We start from the raw sequence: 15,530 nt of genomic DNA on the forward strand, positions 1-15,530 counted from the left end.
TTGTGTCCTTGAGCCACACAGCAAAATATTAACCCTCCTAACCTTAGTTCTCATCTCTGAAATGCAGATAAAATAATGTGTGTAAAGTGCTTAGGACAGTGCCTGATGTAGTGTGAACAATCAATACATGTTAATTCCCCTCCTCATCCTTCCATTCTCTTATCACATCATGAAATCCAAATATAGGACCAAATATGTATTGATGCGCAATGTATACAGATAGATGTGTGCAGGCTGGCCCAAGACCTAGCTGTTTTATACATATACACCCCCTCGCCTATGCCTGTGTGCCTGGTAACCAGGCTGGCGTTTTGGTGCCAGTGTGAGAGGAGGTGTGTTTTAGAGGAAGCTCCTGCATGCCTGCCTATTGTCCACAGTCCAGACATCTCTCCTCAGACCCAGAGCAGTGATGATGTGCGGTAGAGCTGTCATCTGTCTTGTTCTTTCTTTGTGCCCTTTGAAACATGGCAGTGGTGGCTTTGGTGCTGGTGGCAGGGGAAGCCTTAACAGCCCCGGAGCCGAAGCCTCTCTGTTGTTCCTCAGACCAGGTACAGTGCAGGGACCCCCAGGAACTCCCTGGTTCTGGGGTCCATACTTATGTGATGGATTGAGAGTTATGATCCATCACTTGCTTTTAGTCATGTCACTTCTTGAACTCTCCCTTCGTTTTCTCGGAAACATAGATGGTACTTGCTCACCTTTCTCCATCCATTTTCTCTTTTGCCTTCAACTTTCCAAGCTTGCCATGCCCATTCCCTCTCCCCTTTCTCTGCTCATGGAGCAGGCTCCCACTCCCCCACTCTGGCCTTCGTCATATTTGCCGAGCGAGGTCCAGATAATGCTTTCTTTTGCTCATGCACCCATGCTTTCAAACTCTGTCCTGTTCCTTTCCTCATTAATGGCACCAGAGAATTCAGCTCTCCCATCACTTTGGTGGAGTTATCCAGAGTCCTGCCTGCCAGCAGAGAGAGGACCTGGCCTGGTACAGAGAGTGAAACAAGTCACTGAGCCTATGTCCCTCATGGTCAGGGGCTCAGGCCAGCAGAAAGCCAAATGTAGGGTTGTCTGCAGGCTTGTCAAGTATCTCTCTCCTTGTGTTTACAACTTTCGTTATCATATCCCATATATTTGCCCCATAATGTCCACCATTCCAATAACCTTATTCCTGTCCCAGTCTCTTTCTCTCTTTCTTAAAATTGAACCATGGCTTACTGAGGAGGCTTCTGTGAAGCCTATTGCTTAATAGACTTGAGCTACTGATGGTGGTTGCCATGGTAGCATCTTTCTATGGCTCCTCAGAAACCAGGGCTGACATGGCATTCCTTCCACCACCCAGCCAGAGCCTTCTCAGACCCTGGTCCAACCCCCAGGAGCAAAGCCCCTCACCAAGCGAGGGGAATGACCTCTAGCTGAATTCTCAAAGAAAGCTGTGGTGTCCCCTGAGCCCTCCTGCCGAGGCGTGTGCCTGCCACCATGTATGTTTTCTACAAGCATATATGTTGTTTATGCAGTGGCTGAAGAGAAGACTGTTCTCCACAGCTGCATACATCAAGTTAAGGGAATATTTATAATGTAAACCTGGAAAATTCCATTGGGGAACTTTATTGACTTTTGAGGAGGAAGGGAAGGGGATTTTTTCATTTATTTATTTTTCTTCTTGGATTTATTTTAAGTGTGGGCAGAGCAGTGGATAAAAAAAAAATGGAAAGATACCCACATTGCAACTTTTCTGTTCTTTCCAATTCACTTTTACATTATAAGGCATTTATAAGAACACTCAGGTCTCCTTCCTTAAGCTCAGCGTCCCTGCAGGGAGGTGGGCAGAGTTTCGGCAAAGGTTGGGTTCAGGGCTTCATTATTCCACTGTCCTCACAACGCCTGCTTTCTGGGCCACATGGAGACAGAGTGTTTGCTGACTATAAATGTCCGGAGCTGTGCCTTCTGTACTTTGAGGTTTCAAGAAAAGTCTGGTGAGTGGCTGGATCTATGAAACCTTCCTCTTTTATCTTTTTATTTCCAAAGAAGAGGGATTCTTTTGTGTGATTTTATGTGAAAGGACCAGAAACCGCTTTGCCCAGTTTCCACACACCCTGTTGCCATCTCTGCTGCTTCCCGGGCTCCTGGAGGGAAGGCAAAGATGGTTACAGCCTTGGCATTTCCGGGGATCTGCACATGAGGCACATTCCCCTGCTTTGGGGGACCCTGCTCCCCAACCAAAGTCAGCTGCCTTGTAGGGAGGTCACGCAACCACTACACAGATTACATTCCTGAACCTCACAGAACCCTCATGTTTCATGTCTTTCATGTTTAGTGAAGTGACTTGGGCAAACAGGTGGGCAGGGACAGCATCTCTGGAGGAATGCAGGAGAGGACCAGAACACCTGTGCATGTGTGTCCTTCTGTGTGTGACACCTGCACTCCAACCCAGGACCCTCACCCTCTCCATTTCCACTGCTCTACAACATCTTACTTGACTAGCTCAATTCACATGAGCAGGTGAGCTCTCCCGCATTGGATTCTAAGTAGTCAACTCACGGCTTATAATTGCTCAGCAGCAGCACAGATGGTTTAATAGAAAAATAACTAGCAATTCTGCTCCCATCTCCTCCCCCACCTCAGAATTCACGATGGCCTGTGCATCAGTCAGTTATACAGGCTCTCCGGCAGCTGACGCCAAAACTTCCTGTTGCCATTTGCCGTTGTAGCAGGGCATGGGGTGAGGTCAGGACTCCCTGGCACTCAGGAGATTTGGCTCACAGCCGCACTTGGCCTTTCATTATTCAGTCCTTAGCCAGAAATGAAAAACATGAGTCAATCTGCCTTCTTGATGCCAGAAGGAACTGGAGTTCCCACATTAGCTTTTATTACATTCTTTTCATTAAAGTATGTCACTTTCCTGACACTTGACACTGCCCTAGTCGCTGAGATGGATAAGGTCCATTGAATGCATTCAGCACTAGCTGTGGCAGCAGAGTTATATACACAGGCATGGACAATTTTAGATTTGGAAGGAATCTAAGGAGCCAGAGAATATGTTCCTCTGGGAGCTAGGAGTGGTGGCTCATGCCTGTAACCCCAGCAAGTCGGGAGGCTGAGATGCGAGGATTGTTTAAGGCTGGGAGTTCGATAATATGGTCCTCTGGTTCTGGATTTGCTTGTGGGATTTTGTGTGTTAGAAGGTGAGAATGTGCACATGTAAGAAAGAGGTGGCTATTCAGCACCAAAATGCTCATACACACTCATGCTCAGCACAGCATGGAAACAACAGGCAAACATTTCACCCTAAACCTGGTTGGTTGTTTCTCCTATTCTTCACTACCTGCCTGTGTCTGAGGCAGTCCCCTCAAACCTCCAGCGTTGCCTATGGGACTTCTTTCTTGACACAACTTCCCTCTTTTTAAACTGAAAGGGGAGTTTGCCAAAGGAAGCAGTGACTGCACATTAATCTTGGAGGCAAAAAAAGTGGACGAAGTCCTGCTTCATGCAGAGAAGACCCATTTACCACTGAGCCAGACAGGCCATCCAGTTCTCCTGTTCTGTGGAAGAGAACGAAGGATTAAAATTAAATTTAGCCGTCAAGTAGCCCATTAACTGTGGATTTAGGAGGCCAGCTGAAAAAGAATTGGAAATTTCCAACCGTAAGCAGATAGGAGGATATTGTTCCCTGAGACTCCAGTTTAAAAGTCACCTCAAGAATGACTACATCTGATTTTTGTGCCCAGTCAAGGACACTAAAGATGATCAGTGCCCATGGACTTTTGAGGTGCCTACTGCTGTATCATAGCTGCTTTGAAAATGGAGTTTGGGAGGGAGGAAGGAGGGACAGAGTGGCAGCCACATGGAGGGAATGAGTGAAAGGAGATAAGTCCTTAGTCTGCCTACTCTTGGCATTAAGTCTCAGCATGCATAGTTTTTAGTGAACGGTGGAAAATGTGTTGTCTGTTGCGTGTGACATTAGTGCTGCCGAGGAACCGCCTGTAGAATATTCACTTTGAGACCTTTATCTTATGGAGGCAACGGCTGTGAACACCACAGTAGTAGTAGTATTATTTTAATCAACAGCACGAAATTGGGAGACGGTTGGTTGTAAATGGGATCTCAGCCTGTGGCCACAGACCCAAGCAAAATGAAATTATCCAATCAGGGAACACTGCCCCATCCACATGGTAACCAACAACCAACCAGACCCAGATACAAAAAGCACCCTGTGAGCCTTCACAACCACGGGAAGAGTCCAGTACTGCTGAATTAGTGGAAACTTCTCATAGTGCCCTCCAGATTTAAAAGTAGATTTTAGGCCAGGCACGGTGGCTCACGCCTATAATCCCAGCACTTTGAAAGGCTGAGGCGGGTGTATCACGAGGTCAGGAGAGCGAGACCATCCTGGCTAACACGGTGAAACCCCGACTCTAATAAAAGTACAAAAAATTAGCTGGGCGTGGTGGTGGCGGGCGCCTGTAGTCCCAGCTACTCGGGAGGCTGAGACAGGAGAATGGAGTGAACCTAGGAGGTGGAGCTTGCAGTGAGCCGAGATTGCGCCACCGCACTCCAGCCTGGGCGACAGAGCGAGACTCTGTCTCAAAAAAAAAAAAAAAAGGTAGATTTTAGAGTTACTTGGGCCAGAAGACTTCATAATGGACTTGGGGACCATCAACACAGATCATGCCAGCCACCTGCCTAATCCACATGCACAGGGGCACAGCCTAGCATTTCAAATTAGTCTTCAGTGGGACAAATATATTGGGTGGACTTCCACCAGCTCCAAGGCCTTCTTAGAAAGATCAGCAGATGAGGTGTCTTTGGGTATGTTTAGAATAAAAAGACAAAGAAAAGAGACAACTAAGTCCACTGTTCACCAGATTGAATAATAAAACTGCTGGGAGACAGATGCTCTGCTGTCTCCTGCTGCTTCTCAGTGTTTGGACAAAAACACCACCAGTTGAAGTTGAACACCACCATACACATAAGCTGTGTATGGCAAAGGAGGAAGCTTACAAAAGGCTCTCAGGAGTGTGTATGAGCTTGTTGACGTCCGTGTGCAAGAGGGAAAGGATTATGCACCAAACACTTAGCACAGAGCTAGTGCTCTGGTCACATGACAAAGAAAGATGGCAGAGTAACAATGGATAAAGGGTTCAAGGGTGACCCCAAGAGATGCTGAGGCATGGACCACGAGGAAAAATAAACCCCAAATGGCAGCTGCTAAGCAGTGACAAGGTCAAAGTGGCAAATTTAAAATTTTCACAGAAGCAGATGAACATATCCTTATCTGCAGGTCCTAGAGAGACAGGCACTGCCAGCGCAAAAGGGGAAACTTCCTCACAGGTCTTTAGAATTTTGAAAGTGCTTTCACATTGTTTATTTTATTTATCACCGAGCAGTCCTGTTTTACAGTTGAGAAGTGGATTGCCTGAGGTTTGACTAGTCTAACTCATTTGACTAGTAAGTAGCAAAGCCAGTTCTTGAACAACCTTGGTGTTCTGATTTGAAGTTCAGTGTTGTCTCCATTATGTTAAGCGCCCTTCTACACATCATGTTCTGGTTAGCTCCAAGCAATTAACCCCTGTAAGCTAAGAGCAGTGGCTACAGATCCTTCTGTCTCTACCTGGTGACAGACAAGACCTATGGGTAGATGGAGAAGGGCATCCCTGAACTTGTCCATCTTGATGTTTCATCTGCAACTTTTTTTTCCTACGACCTCTCATAGACCCTAAACTGATTAGAGGGAGTGTGAGAGCTCAGTATTTGAGATCAGGAAGTACTGGTCCTTTTACTGTTTCCTTCTTTGGTTAAAACCAACCAGTGGTTCCCATTTGAAAGGCACTCTAACATCACAAACAAGAGCATAGGTTTCAGAGTCAGGTACATTTAGGTCTGAATCCCAGCACTATTATTATCTGCCTTAACTTTGAACCTCTGCTTCTTCATCTGTAAATGGGGATTCAAAAATAATATTTTGGTCCTATGAGCATTAAACAAGGTAAAATGTATTTAATGTCTGCTATAGTGCCAAGCACTTAGTAATTGTATAATGATAGTTATTATTTCCTACCAAATAATAGTCCAGACACATTAGTGAGACACTCGAGGCTCCTCACAGCATGACCCCTCCATCTACCTTTCACTCCTGCAAGCCTGGCCATTGCCTGAGGCAAGAGATTCCTTCAGATCCCTGAGCTATTCCCTGCTGAGCTCATGGGGGTGGGCAGAAGGCCATGGCACTTAAACGACAGAAGGGTTCTTTAGAACCTGATGTCCCTGCTCTGCCCTCATGGGAAGAGAGTCAGTTCCTGGCAGAAATCAACTTGAGAGCATGTCCTTTGAGAAGAGGGGACCTGGGAGGTGAAGAGCAAGATTACATTGAATGATGAGTGATTACACATGAAAGATCTGGAGGGCAACTTGACAATTGAGCTGGAAAATTCTCATCTTTTACTGATGAAACAAGAAAAAAAATGTGTCATTTTTTTCTCCTGGAGAGCAGCCAGGAACCTACCAAATAAATAGAAAATAAATAGTAAAATGGGTGGCCCAACTGAGTCCCAATTAAAGTGAGACCAGTGCATCCTAGTGTGTGAAATTGTCCTTAGATTTTAACATTAGAGTCAATTTTTGAACCTGATAGAAATTTAATTAATTAGGCAGTGTAAAAACATCTGATGATAATTTAGTAGCAGAGACTAGCAAAGTATTACCAAACAATGACATTTAAATGATTTGTAAAATGCATGTGAATTATTTCCATAACAATGTGCCTTAATTAAGGTACTTGAAGAGCTCATCCTTTTAGTTTAGTGAAATGTCTTCCTTGTGATCTTGTTGACTTTGATAATGGCTTAAATCACTCTTGTATGCGTGGATTTGGGAGCAGTACTTTGGCCTAGTCCCTGTGTAAATTATATTTTAACTAATGGGGACTAAATTGTTGAGGCTTTTCTTGACTCCAGGGCTTTGTTATTCAGTACTCTTTTCATTTCAAATGGCAATTTTTAAATCAGTTAAATCTTGCCCCTGTTAACAAAACTGAGGATGAAAGCATAGTTTTCTGCAGCTATTCCAATTTATATCTTTTCAATGGCTCCTCTGCAGTAAGAGACCTGATGAAAGATGCGTAGAGCAACGACTAATTTTTTTTTTTTTTTATTTTACTTTTGGCCTGTGTGTGATTGCTATCCCTGGCTCAGACCTGTGGGAGTTAGGATGGGACAAATAGCCCCACCCAGTGGTTCGGCAGCCACACTCAGCTGTTAAGATTAGAGTGTACCATTAAGGAAGCCTGTTTTCCAAAACAAGGGACAATGGTGAGTTTGCATTATGCCATGCATTATATGATATATGTGGTAATATAATGAATTATACCATGACGTTTTAGTAGGATTCTGGGGGCAAATTAATTCAAGAGAGCAAATTATATCCTTTATCCAGGTATGTGGGAAGAGCAGAAAATATTGGGGCCTCCCGCAGAAGATGCGTGTCTGTGAGCGTGACCTCTGAGAACCTTTTCAGATACTGCAGGATAGAAAGGTCTCCGAGATGAGGACTTGAGTTACGCAGAAGGCAGAAGCTTGGGGTGTGTGATCCTAGACCACCTACCTATATATCGATCTCTTACCCTATTCCTACATCTTAGAGATATGAAAGATTATCCCGTAGTTCTTCCTTAAGACAAATGTAGCCTGGGGAAAGGGAAACCTATGTAGTTATTTTGGTAAACTTTTTAATTGATTTTATTTTTCCTATGGCAGCTTGCAGTTATACTTTTATTTATGTGCTTGTTTACTTGAGGTCTGTCTTCCCTACTAGACTAGGTAAGTTTCAAAAGGTTGGCAACCTCATTTGGTCACAACTGTGTATCCAGTATGCAGAACAGTGCCTGATATATATTAAAGACTGCACAGATGCTTGCTATATGAATGAACAAAGGTGTGTTTGGCTGACCTACCATATGCCCTGTCTTATATGTGAGAAGGTGCTGGGGGAGATATTTCTGTCCTCTGAACATTTGGAGGTTATCACATTAAGGATTTAAGGTTTATAAGGCCTTGGGTCTAATTCCCAAGTCATCATTCATTTGGCATTTATAGTGAAAATTAATTTAATTTTGAATATGGGATCATTTGTTGAGTAAAATGACCATTAGAAGTCTTTCCTTGTGACATACAGTAGTGGAACATAGGTTTGCCATACATTGGCAAAAAATAAGAAAGGAAAGAAAAAAAGTAACCTTCATCACAATCTGCAACTAAGAACCAAAACCTGAATTATGAACACTTCCTCTTAGCAGCAGGCCAGGACAGGGAATCATGAGATGCAGGTCCACCTATGGTGAACTCACTCAGTGAATGATCTTAGGCAAGGCACTTCCTCCTGGGGCCTCAGTTTCCTTTGCAGTTGGGTGGATTTCAGGGATCTCTTCCAGTTCAGAAATTTACTGTGCTGTTTGACAGAACTTTGAACTAAAATCTGCTGGTGCAGAGCCTTAGTGGTTAAGAGCAAGAGCTTTGATCATCATACATGCTTGGGTTCATGTCCCAGCTCTGCCAACTGATGCCGGGCACTCTACCTCTCTGAATCTCTGCTGTGAAATGGGGATAGTGATTCCTATGTGCTAAAGTTAGGAGGTTTAAATAAAGATTTGCACTAAAATTGCTTAGCACAGAGTCTGGCCCAGAATAAATTAATATTCAAAAAATTTAGAAGTTGTCATTACTTCTATCTTGAAGATATTTATGCACTGACTTATTTTAAATGCCTCACCAATAGAACTGGGATGATTTTTCATCTTCGAACTGCACAGTATGCTCACAATGGACAGGTGGCCATTTAATTTATCAAAAGGCAAACTTTGGTGTGACATCATGATCTTGACAGACAAATGCCTGCCTCCCTTATTTCAGGTTAGTTTAATGGTGGCACTCCTCTGAGCTTCTAAGAGACATCAGTGTGTCTCTCTCTGAGTGGTTGCGTGTCCCTCTTTAGATGAAACCCTTTATAAGCATAACCATGCCAGTGTGTGAGAGAATTTCTGACCCAGAGTGGGCATAGTTCCTCCAGCCTGGTTTCTTATAAATTCACTGGAAACAGAGTTTGTCTGAAGACTACACAGGAAATGAAAGTAAACGCCTGCACTTACAAAACTGCAGTTAAACCAGACTCCATGGAAATTATGCACAATACCCAGAAGCCTATGTAGAATTGTCACTTGTGCTGGCAGAGGGCCTTCGCCCCTGCAGGCTGGGACAGTGCCCATGGAGCAAATGGTGTGCTGGCCCTTCCTTTCACAAAGGTGTGGACACTCTAAGTGCCAAGGCTGTGGGTGGGGTCCCTTGGGCCTGTGCTGCTCTGATTCCCTATCATTGTAAGGTTCTCTTTTCTCCCTGAAGTGTTCTGACTGTCTTTCTTCTCTCTACCCCAACCTCACTTTTGTTTTACTTTGATTTTCTACTGCTCTCTGATTGGATCCTCCATAGGAACGCTTTGGGGTAAATATGTTCAATTATCTTTGAAGTAAAAGATACAAGGAATGAGTTGGAGGAGCAAGAAAGTATGGTTGGGAGGAGAGGGGCTCATGCATTGAGAAAAGAGTGATCAGCTTTTATTTATATCCCAGAGACCAAATCAGGAGTCACCAAGCCTTCTTGGGAAATGATCATTCTTGTTGGTTTGGATATGTATTAGACTCATATGTTGCCTCTTTTAGGTATGTAGACAGATGAGCCTAATGCGGTGAAATAGTTTGTAAAATATACCAAAGCCTCTGGATGCTAAAGACTGTATGAATGCAATGCTTTTGGATTATTTATATTCAGATCTAGGATTGAATAAAAGTGGCTTGTAGGTCATGGCCTATAATCATTAAGAGAGTCTTAAAATAAACATTCTGGGCAAAGTCAGCATTCCTTGAATTCAATTAAATATCTTTTGGCCTCGCTTCTGTGAAAGAAAGCCCTTGCAGTTGCCACCTGATGTTCTGGACCCCATTTCCTCAGACTGTTGATGTAAGAGTAATTTGGGTCAACATGAAGAAAGAGACAGAGCCTTACTCCACTATTTGGAGTCTTGTTTTCCACCATTTGTGTGTTTTATAAATGATAATTATTTGAATTAAATGCAGAGGTCTCAGGAGATGAACGGGGAAGAAAGAGAAATGCAAGTTTATTGTTCATTTTATTCCTAAAAATAAAAAGAGAAGCATACTGTCACTATTAGGAGTAAACATTTCCAAGAGGCTGAATAGGGAAGGTCATTAGCTGTAGGGCCAGGATAAAGGTAGGCTGGGCTTGCAGTTTGGGCCTCCCCCAGCCGAGTGACTCTCTGCAGCCTGTGCTAGGTGCACACCATCTGCAATGGAACGTACTGCGGGAAAAACCAGCCACACGGAGGTACTGCAGTGTGAGCCAAGGTCCTGGCTAGAAGCCTGCATGACATGCTTTCTCTGGAACATGTGGCCCAGCGAGAGTGTCATGTCTGCCACCACCCTGCCTCACCTTGCTCTCTCCTGCACTAATGAACTGTGCAGCGGTGACAAACCTAGATTAAGTCAAGTGCGCTGATGAGGCTTGCTTTCAACTGTGGGTTCATCAATTTAGCGATTATCATTTGAGAACCTATCATTTAACAAACACTGGATTTGGCACAGTGGGGATCTGAAGTGGGCTACTGCTCACATTCCCTAGTTGACGTGTCTTCTGTTTTCATTGTGCCAGTGTGGTAATCAGCAGCATTAGACTGGTAGTTAGGGAAGGAAGTGTTTAGTAACATATGTGCATGGATGCCTCTCTGTGCCTATATGTTCCTCTGTGTGTGTATATTTGAGTGTGTATGTGCCTATGTGGGTGTTTATGCACGTGGATGTGTGTTCATGTGTGCACACTGGGAAGTGATTTGAAAATATTCCTGAAGCGTTTTCTGTAGGATGTCCCTGGAGTCAAATCTGACTCAAGTTTCTGACTTCTTGCCTCCATCTCTCCCATACATCTTTCCCCTTTTAGCCTGTTGTTGCTAATGCCATAGTTTGAATGTCATTTTTATTTCTCCCCCATTCCATATGATTCCCTGGGGGCCTCTCCCCTGCAGAACCAACAAAGGACGGGACATCAAGACCATCAAGTCTCTGCGGGTGCTCCGAGTTCTCAGGCCACTGAAAACCATCAAGCGCTTGCCCAAGCTCAAGGTAGTGTTTACAGAGTTTGTTCCCATCAAATCCCCTTCTCCCGTCTTCTCTCTTTAGCCATGGCTGGCCTGCCTTTGGAGAATTTGTTCTGGGAATATTCCTTTTTCTCACACGGATATTGAAGTTCTTTTCATCTGTCTGAGCTAAAGGTCTTAGTTTCAAAGGAAAATAGCCAACATCCCAAGAAATCTATAAGAAAGCTTTTCCTTTTAGTTCAGACCCAGGTGGTATCTTCTCTCCAGTGTGATATGTCATCCAAGAGGGAATCCTGTGTGGCTTTGTCCTGGGGCCTCCTATGTCCCTACTGCAGACCCAGAACACCAGAATGGAAGCTACGGGACCCCTCCGTGTGTTGTGGTCTGCGTATTTTTTAAGGCCGAGTATCCTAGGACATTTTCTTTTTCTTATAGCTCTAGAGGAGAAGAGGCTCTTCTAGCCCTACCCTTTATAATTTTGAGGCACAGATAGGTCAGTAACTTGTCCAAGGACATGTAGTCCATTTTTGGCAGAGGCAGAGAAGAAATGGGGAAGTGAGCTGACATGAATTAAGTTCTTCCTATTGCCAGGACTTTGACTAGGTATGTTACCCAGATTTCTCCTTGTCTAATACTCTCCCTGCTCAACGCGCCTGGGGCTCCACCTTCCATGAGCCTTCCTGCCTCTCAGGAACGCATCATGCGCTCTATTACACAAGTCTGCTAGCCTGTTGAACCCACCTGCCCCACCCCACATACTTTGCTGTTAATAGAAGCTGAGGCTCCATGGGAGGAAAGTTCTTTCTCCCTGAATTCCTATGAATGACAGCAAGTCACTGCCAGGGAGAGGAACAGAGCTCCTGGTTTCCAGCCCCAAAGTCTTTCTGCTGCTCAGGCCACACAGGCAGCCAAGCCCCATCTTCAGGGGCTATACCAGAATACTTTCCAGCAAGCAGACTCAATTCCCTAACTTCAGCATCGCATGGAATCATGCAGTGCTTCTCAAGGTGTGGGTCATAGGCCACCTGCATCAGGATCACCTGGGTACTCCTTAAAATCCAGATTGCTGGCCACCACAACACAACAGAGCCAGAATCCCTGTGGGAGGGACTTGGAGTGCACCTCCTAAACCGACTTCCCAGGTGACTCTTAGAATATAGTGTAGTTTGAGAACCCCTGTCAACATTAAAAAGAACCCACATGAATGCCAGGCTCAGCTCTAGGACTTAGGAACTATATGACCCAGGGAAAATTACTTATTCTTTGACTTTCTTTCACATGGGAAATGAGGACACCTTGTAACTCATACATCTGTGGTGTGGAGAAAATGAACTGATGTGAGTGGTCCTGTTAGAAAACTCAACAGTTCCTCTGGAATGCCTGGGCCTGCTCTCCCAAGCCTGCCACAGGGGACGGAGGGCTCTTGTGCACTTGACTCTCCCTTGCTTCTCAATTCCCACTTCCTATTGGATTCTCATCACCTCTGATACTCTTTGCCCACCCCCACCCCAAACCTCCTTCAGGCCTCATAGCACTGCTTCCTTTTCAGTCATTTGGCTCTGCAGAGAGGTGGCAAAACTAACTAGGTTCATGAAACAGAAGAAAAGTCACTTTTGAGAGGCCCTGATGTGACTGAAACCTGGCTACGTTTCAGAGCCCAGGGCCCTGGCCCACCGCATGGGTTCCCAGAGAGAGGCACCCATGCTCCCAAGGAAGTGGCCTGGCCGACTGCTGTCCTCCCTGGCTACCCCGTCTTGCCCCTGGAGGAGGCACTTGCACAATGTTAGCTGTTTATTACTACCTTCCTGTCCAATAATGGCCCAGTTCAGCACCTGCCCATAAATACTCATTGGGTTCTGCCTCACACCCCAGAGTGTGCTGCCTGGGGCCCTGACCCTTATCAGGGTTGTTAGTGATCCTGCAGGGCAGGATTCAGTGGGCCTCAAGGAGAGTGCAGACAAGCTTGATGAGATTAGTTAATAGGCCAGAGAAAGCACCCTGCAACCTTGCTTAATTCTGTTAAAATAGAAAGGGCTAGTTTCTCGCTCTGCAGCTCCATAACCTGAGGGAGATGTAGGTGGCTCTGATGATTCCACAAGGCTGCCTGTCACTCACATTCCCCGCAGTGTTGAACAAATTAAACCAGCAGTGCTTCACCCAGTGCTGCAAAGAAGCAACTGCACAAATGCAGCACCACTGTGGGGCTAGATTATCCTGTGTGCTAAACCTAAAACCTAGAAAATAACCTAAAAATGGCCTGCAATGTGTTGAATTCCCATGTAACTCCTCACAGCTTAGGGCATAGAGTGGAGGTCTCTGGAGGTCTGTTGCCTTTTAACTGAAGTGTAAGTCCCTGGTTCTATCTACCCAGTCTCGCCATCTCTAAGAGAAGGTGTATATTGGTCTTTCCCACTTTACTTCTATTGGTCTTCATCCCAAATGCAGCCACCTTCACTAGAGAACATTTACATGAAGTACTGAATATAATCACAAATGTATGAACTTGCTATGAAATATTAGTGAAATGAACAAAGATGATAGTGTATTATTACCTGATCCTTTTAGAAAGGTAAGGAGAAAATAATACATAATCAGTATATAATTCGAATCTAAGAATGTCACCAAATAAAGCACAAGCTATTTAAAGATTAAAATGGGCTAAATGATCTCAAAGATCCCTTCCAGCAATACACTTCTATGCTTCACACTAAGTGGAGTACCCGTACCAGGAACCCACAGAGGACCACATTCCTTGCTTGATATCGGATTTCTACTGCGTTGGGTCTACATTCAGTTTCAGAACATGTGTTCCCATCTTAGGTGGTAGGTCCTTGCAGTCATAACCAGCTTAGAAGCCAGCCCTTAATCTCATGAGCGACGCCTCACCTCTTAGCAGGAAATTCTGTCCTGGGACAACTTCTTAGTGGGGCTTGGTGGTGGTGGTGTGGCCCAGCTCGGCTCTAGGCAAGTGTGCAGACCATCACAGGGTTCACACAGCAGGGCTCTTTGCTCTATCCACAGGCTGTCTTCGACTGCGTGGTGACCTCCTTGAAGAATGTCTTCAACATACTTATTGTCTACAAGCTCTTCATGTTCATCTTTGCTGTCATCGCAGTTCAGCTCTTCAAGGGAAAGTTCTTTTATTGCACGGACAGTTCCAAGGACACAGAGAAGGAGTGCATGTAAGTGCCGCCAGCACATCCCACTTGATTTTGCTGAAGCATGTCCTGATGAGCCCACTCCACCCCCACAGGTCCACCTTCCCTCCTTTCTATCTTACCCATCTCCACTCTTCTTTCAGCAAAAAGACAAAACAGGGAATCAATAAACTTTTTATTGAGTGCCTCTTTTGTGTCAGACATGAAAACTTGAGTGTAAACTGTCTTGTACTGTGACATTTTACACTCGAGTTTTCATTTTAAACCCCTATAATGAGCTATTGAAATGAGTTTTATTTGCTTATTATACAAGTGGAAACTAAGACTCAGAAAGTTAACCTTAAGCAAGTTGCTCAAGGTTACACAGCCACTAGTGAAAGGGTTAGGATTTACTCCCATATCTATTGGGCACCAAATCCCATTTTTGCTCCATGGTAAAAATACATTCCTTTAATAAAATTCCTTTTCCTTACACATATATGGTGATCATTATTACCCCCAAATTATTGTGGCCTGTAGAATGTGCTGACTCTTCCATGAGCTATAGTGAGGGGGCCTTCTTTCATTTCTGCTCTGGTTTTAGAGGCAACTATGTAGATCATGAGAAGAACAAGATGGAGGTGAAGGGCCGGGAATGGAAGCGCCATGAATTCCACTACGACAACATTATCTGGGCCCTGCTGACCCTCTTCACCGTCTCCACAGGGGAAGGATGGCCTCAGTGAGTGATTGAGTTGGCATGCTTGTATGTGGCTGCGATAGGCCCCCTGGTTGCCTTGAGAAGCTGACGCAAGATGAACCAAGGCTCACCCTTTGTTATTGTATCAGGGAAAGTAAGGGGTTTTCAGAAGGTGACACAGGCAGAAAAGAGGAGGAATGAAAATTCTTCAGGCAAAAATGGAGAAATGGGTGAGCAAATCAGGGAAATATTTGAAACTCTTAATGTTTCAGCCCATTATTGAGGAGTTGAGTGGAGCCATCTGACTTCTGTGGAACAAATGAGTTTTGAACAGCCCTGTACCCATAAGGAGAGTTTCTGAGAGCTGTTATAGACAGATTTATCCTCCAGGGGGGCCCAATACCTGAGAGCCTGAGGATTGAGGGTTAAGAATGAGTTGGCAAAACCCAAAGGCACTTCCTGTGATCATGAAGACCACAGAATACAGGTCTTATGCTGCCCATAGCTGAAAGCTAATTTTTCAGAGACTTAGCAATGACTAAGAC

The 15,530-nt window shown here is 44.7% G+C and overlaps 1 protein-coding gene across 3 annotated transcripts in view; it reads left to right on the forward strand.

Moving 5' to 3' along the window:
* CACNA1E (calcium channel, voltage-dependent, R type, alpha 1E subunit) overlaps nt 1-15,530 on the forward strand; it is a 347,324-nt gene that overhangs the window by 280,620 nt on the left and 51,174 nt on the right. For all 3 annotated transcript variants that reach the window (XM_011951155.1, XM_011951156.1, XM_011951158.1), the window contains 4 exons: nt 9,471-9,482; nt 11,077-11,173; nt 14,170-14,330; nt 14,890-15,027. In XM_011951155.1, coding sequence (XP_011806545.1) covers nt 9,471-9,482; nt 11,077-11,173; nt 14,170-14,330; nt 14,890-15,027 — 408 coding nt within the window. The remainder of the gene's footprint in view (nt 1-9,470; nt 9,483-11,076; nt 11,174-14,169; nt 14,331-14,889; nt 15,028-15,530) is intronic.

The sequence above is a fragment of the Colobus angolensis genome, unplaced genomic scaffold (assembly GCF_000951035.1).
Source record: "Colobus angolensis palliatus isolate OR3802 unplaced genomic scaffold, Cang.pa_1.0 Scaffold315, whole genome shotgun sequence".
Lineage (NCBI taxonomy): Eukaryota > Metazoa > Chordata > Mammalia > Primates > Cercopithecidae > Colobus > Colobus angolensis.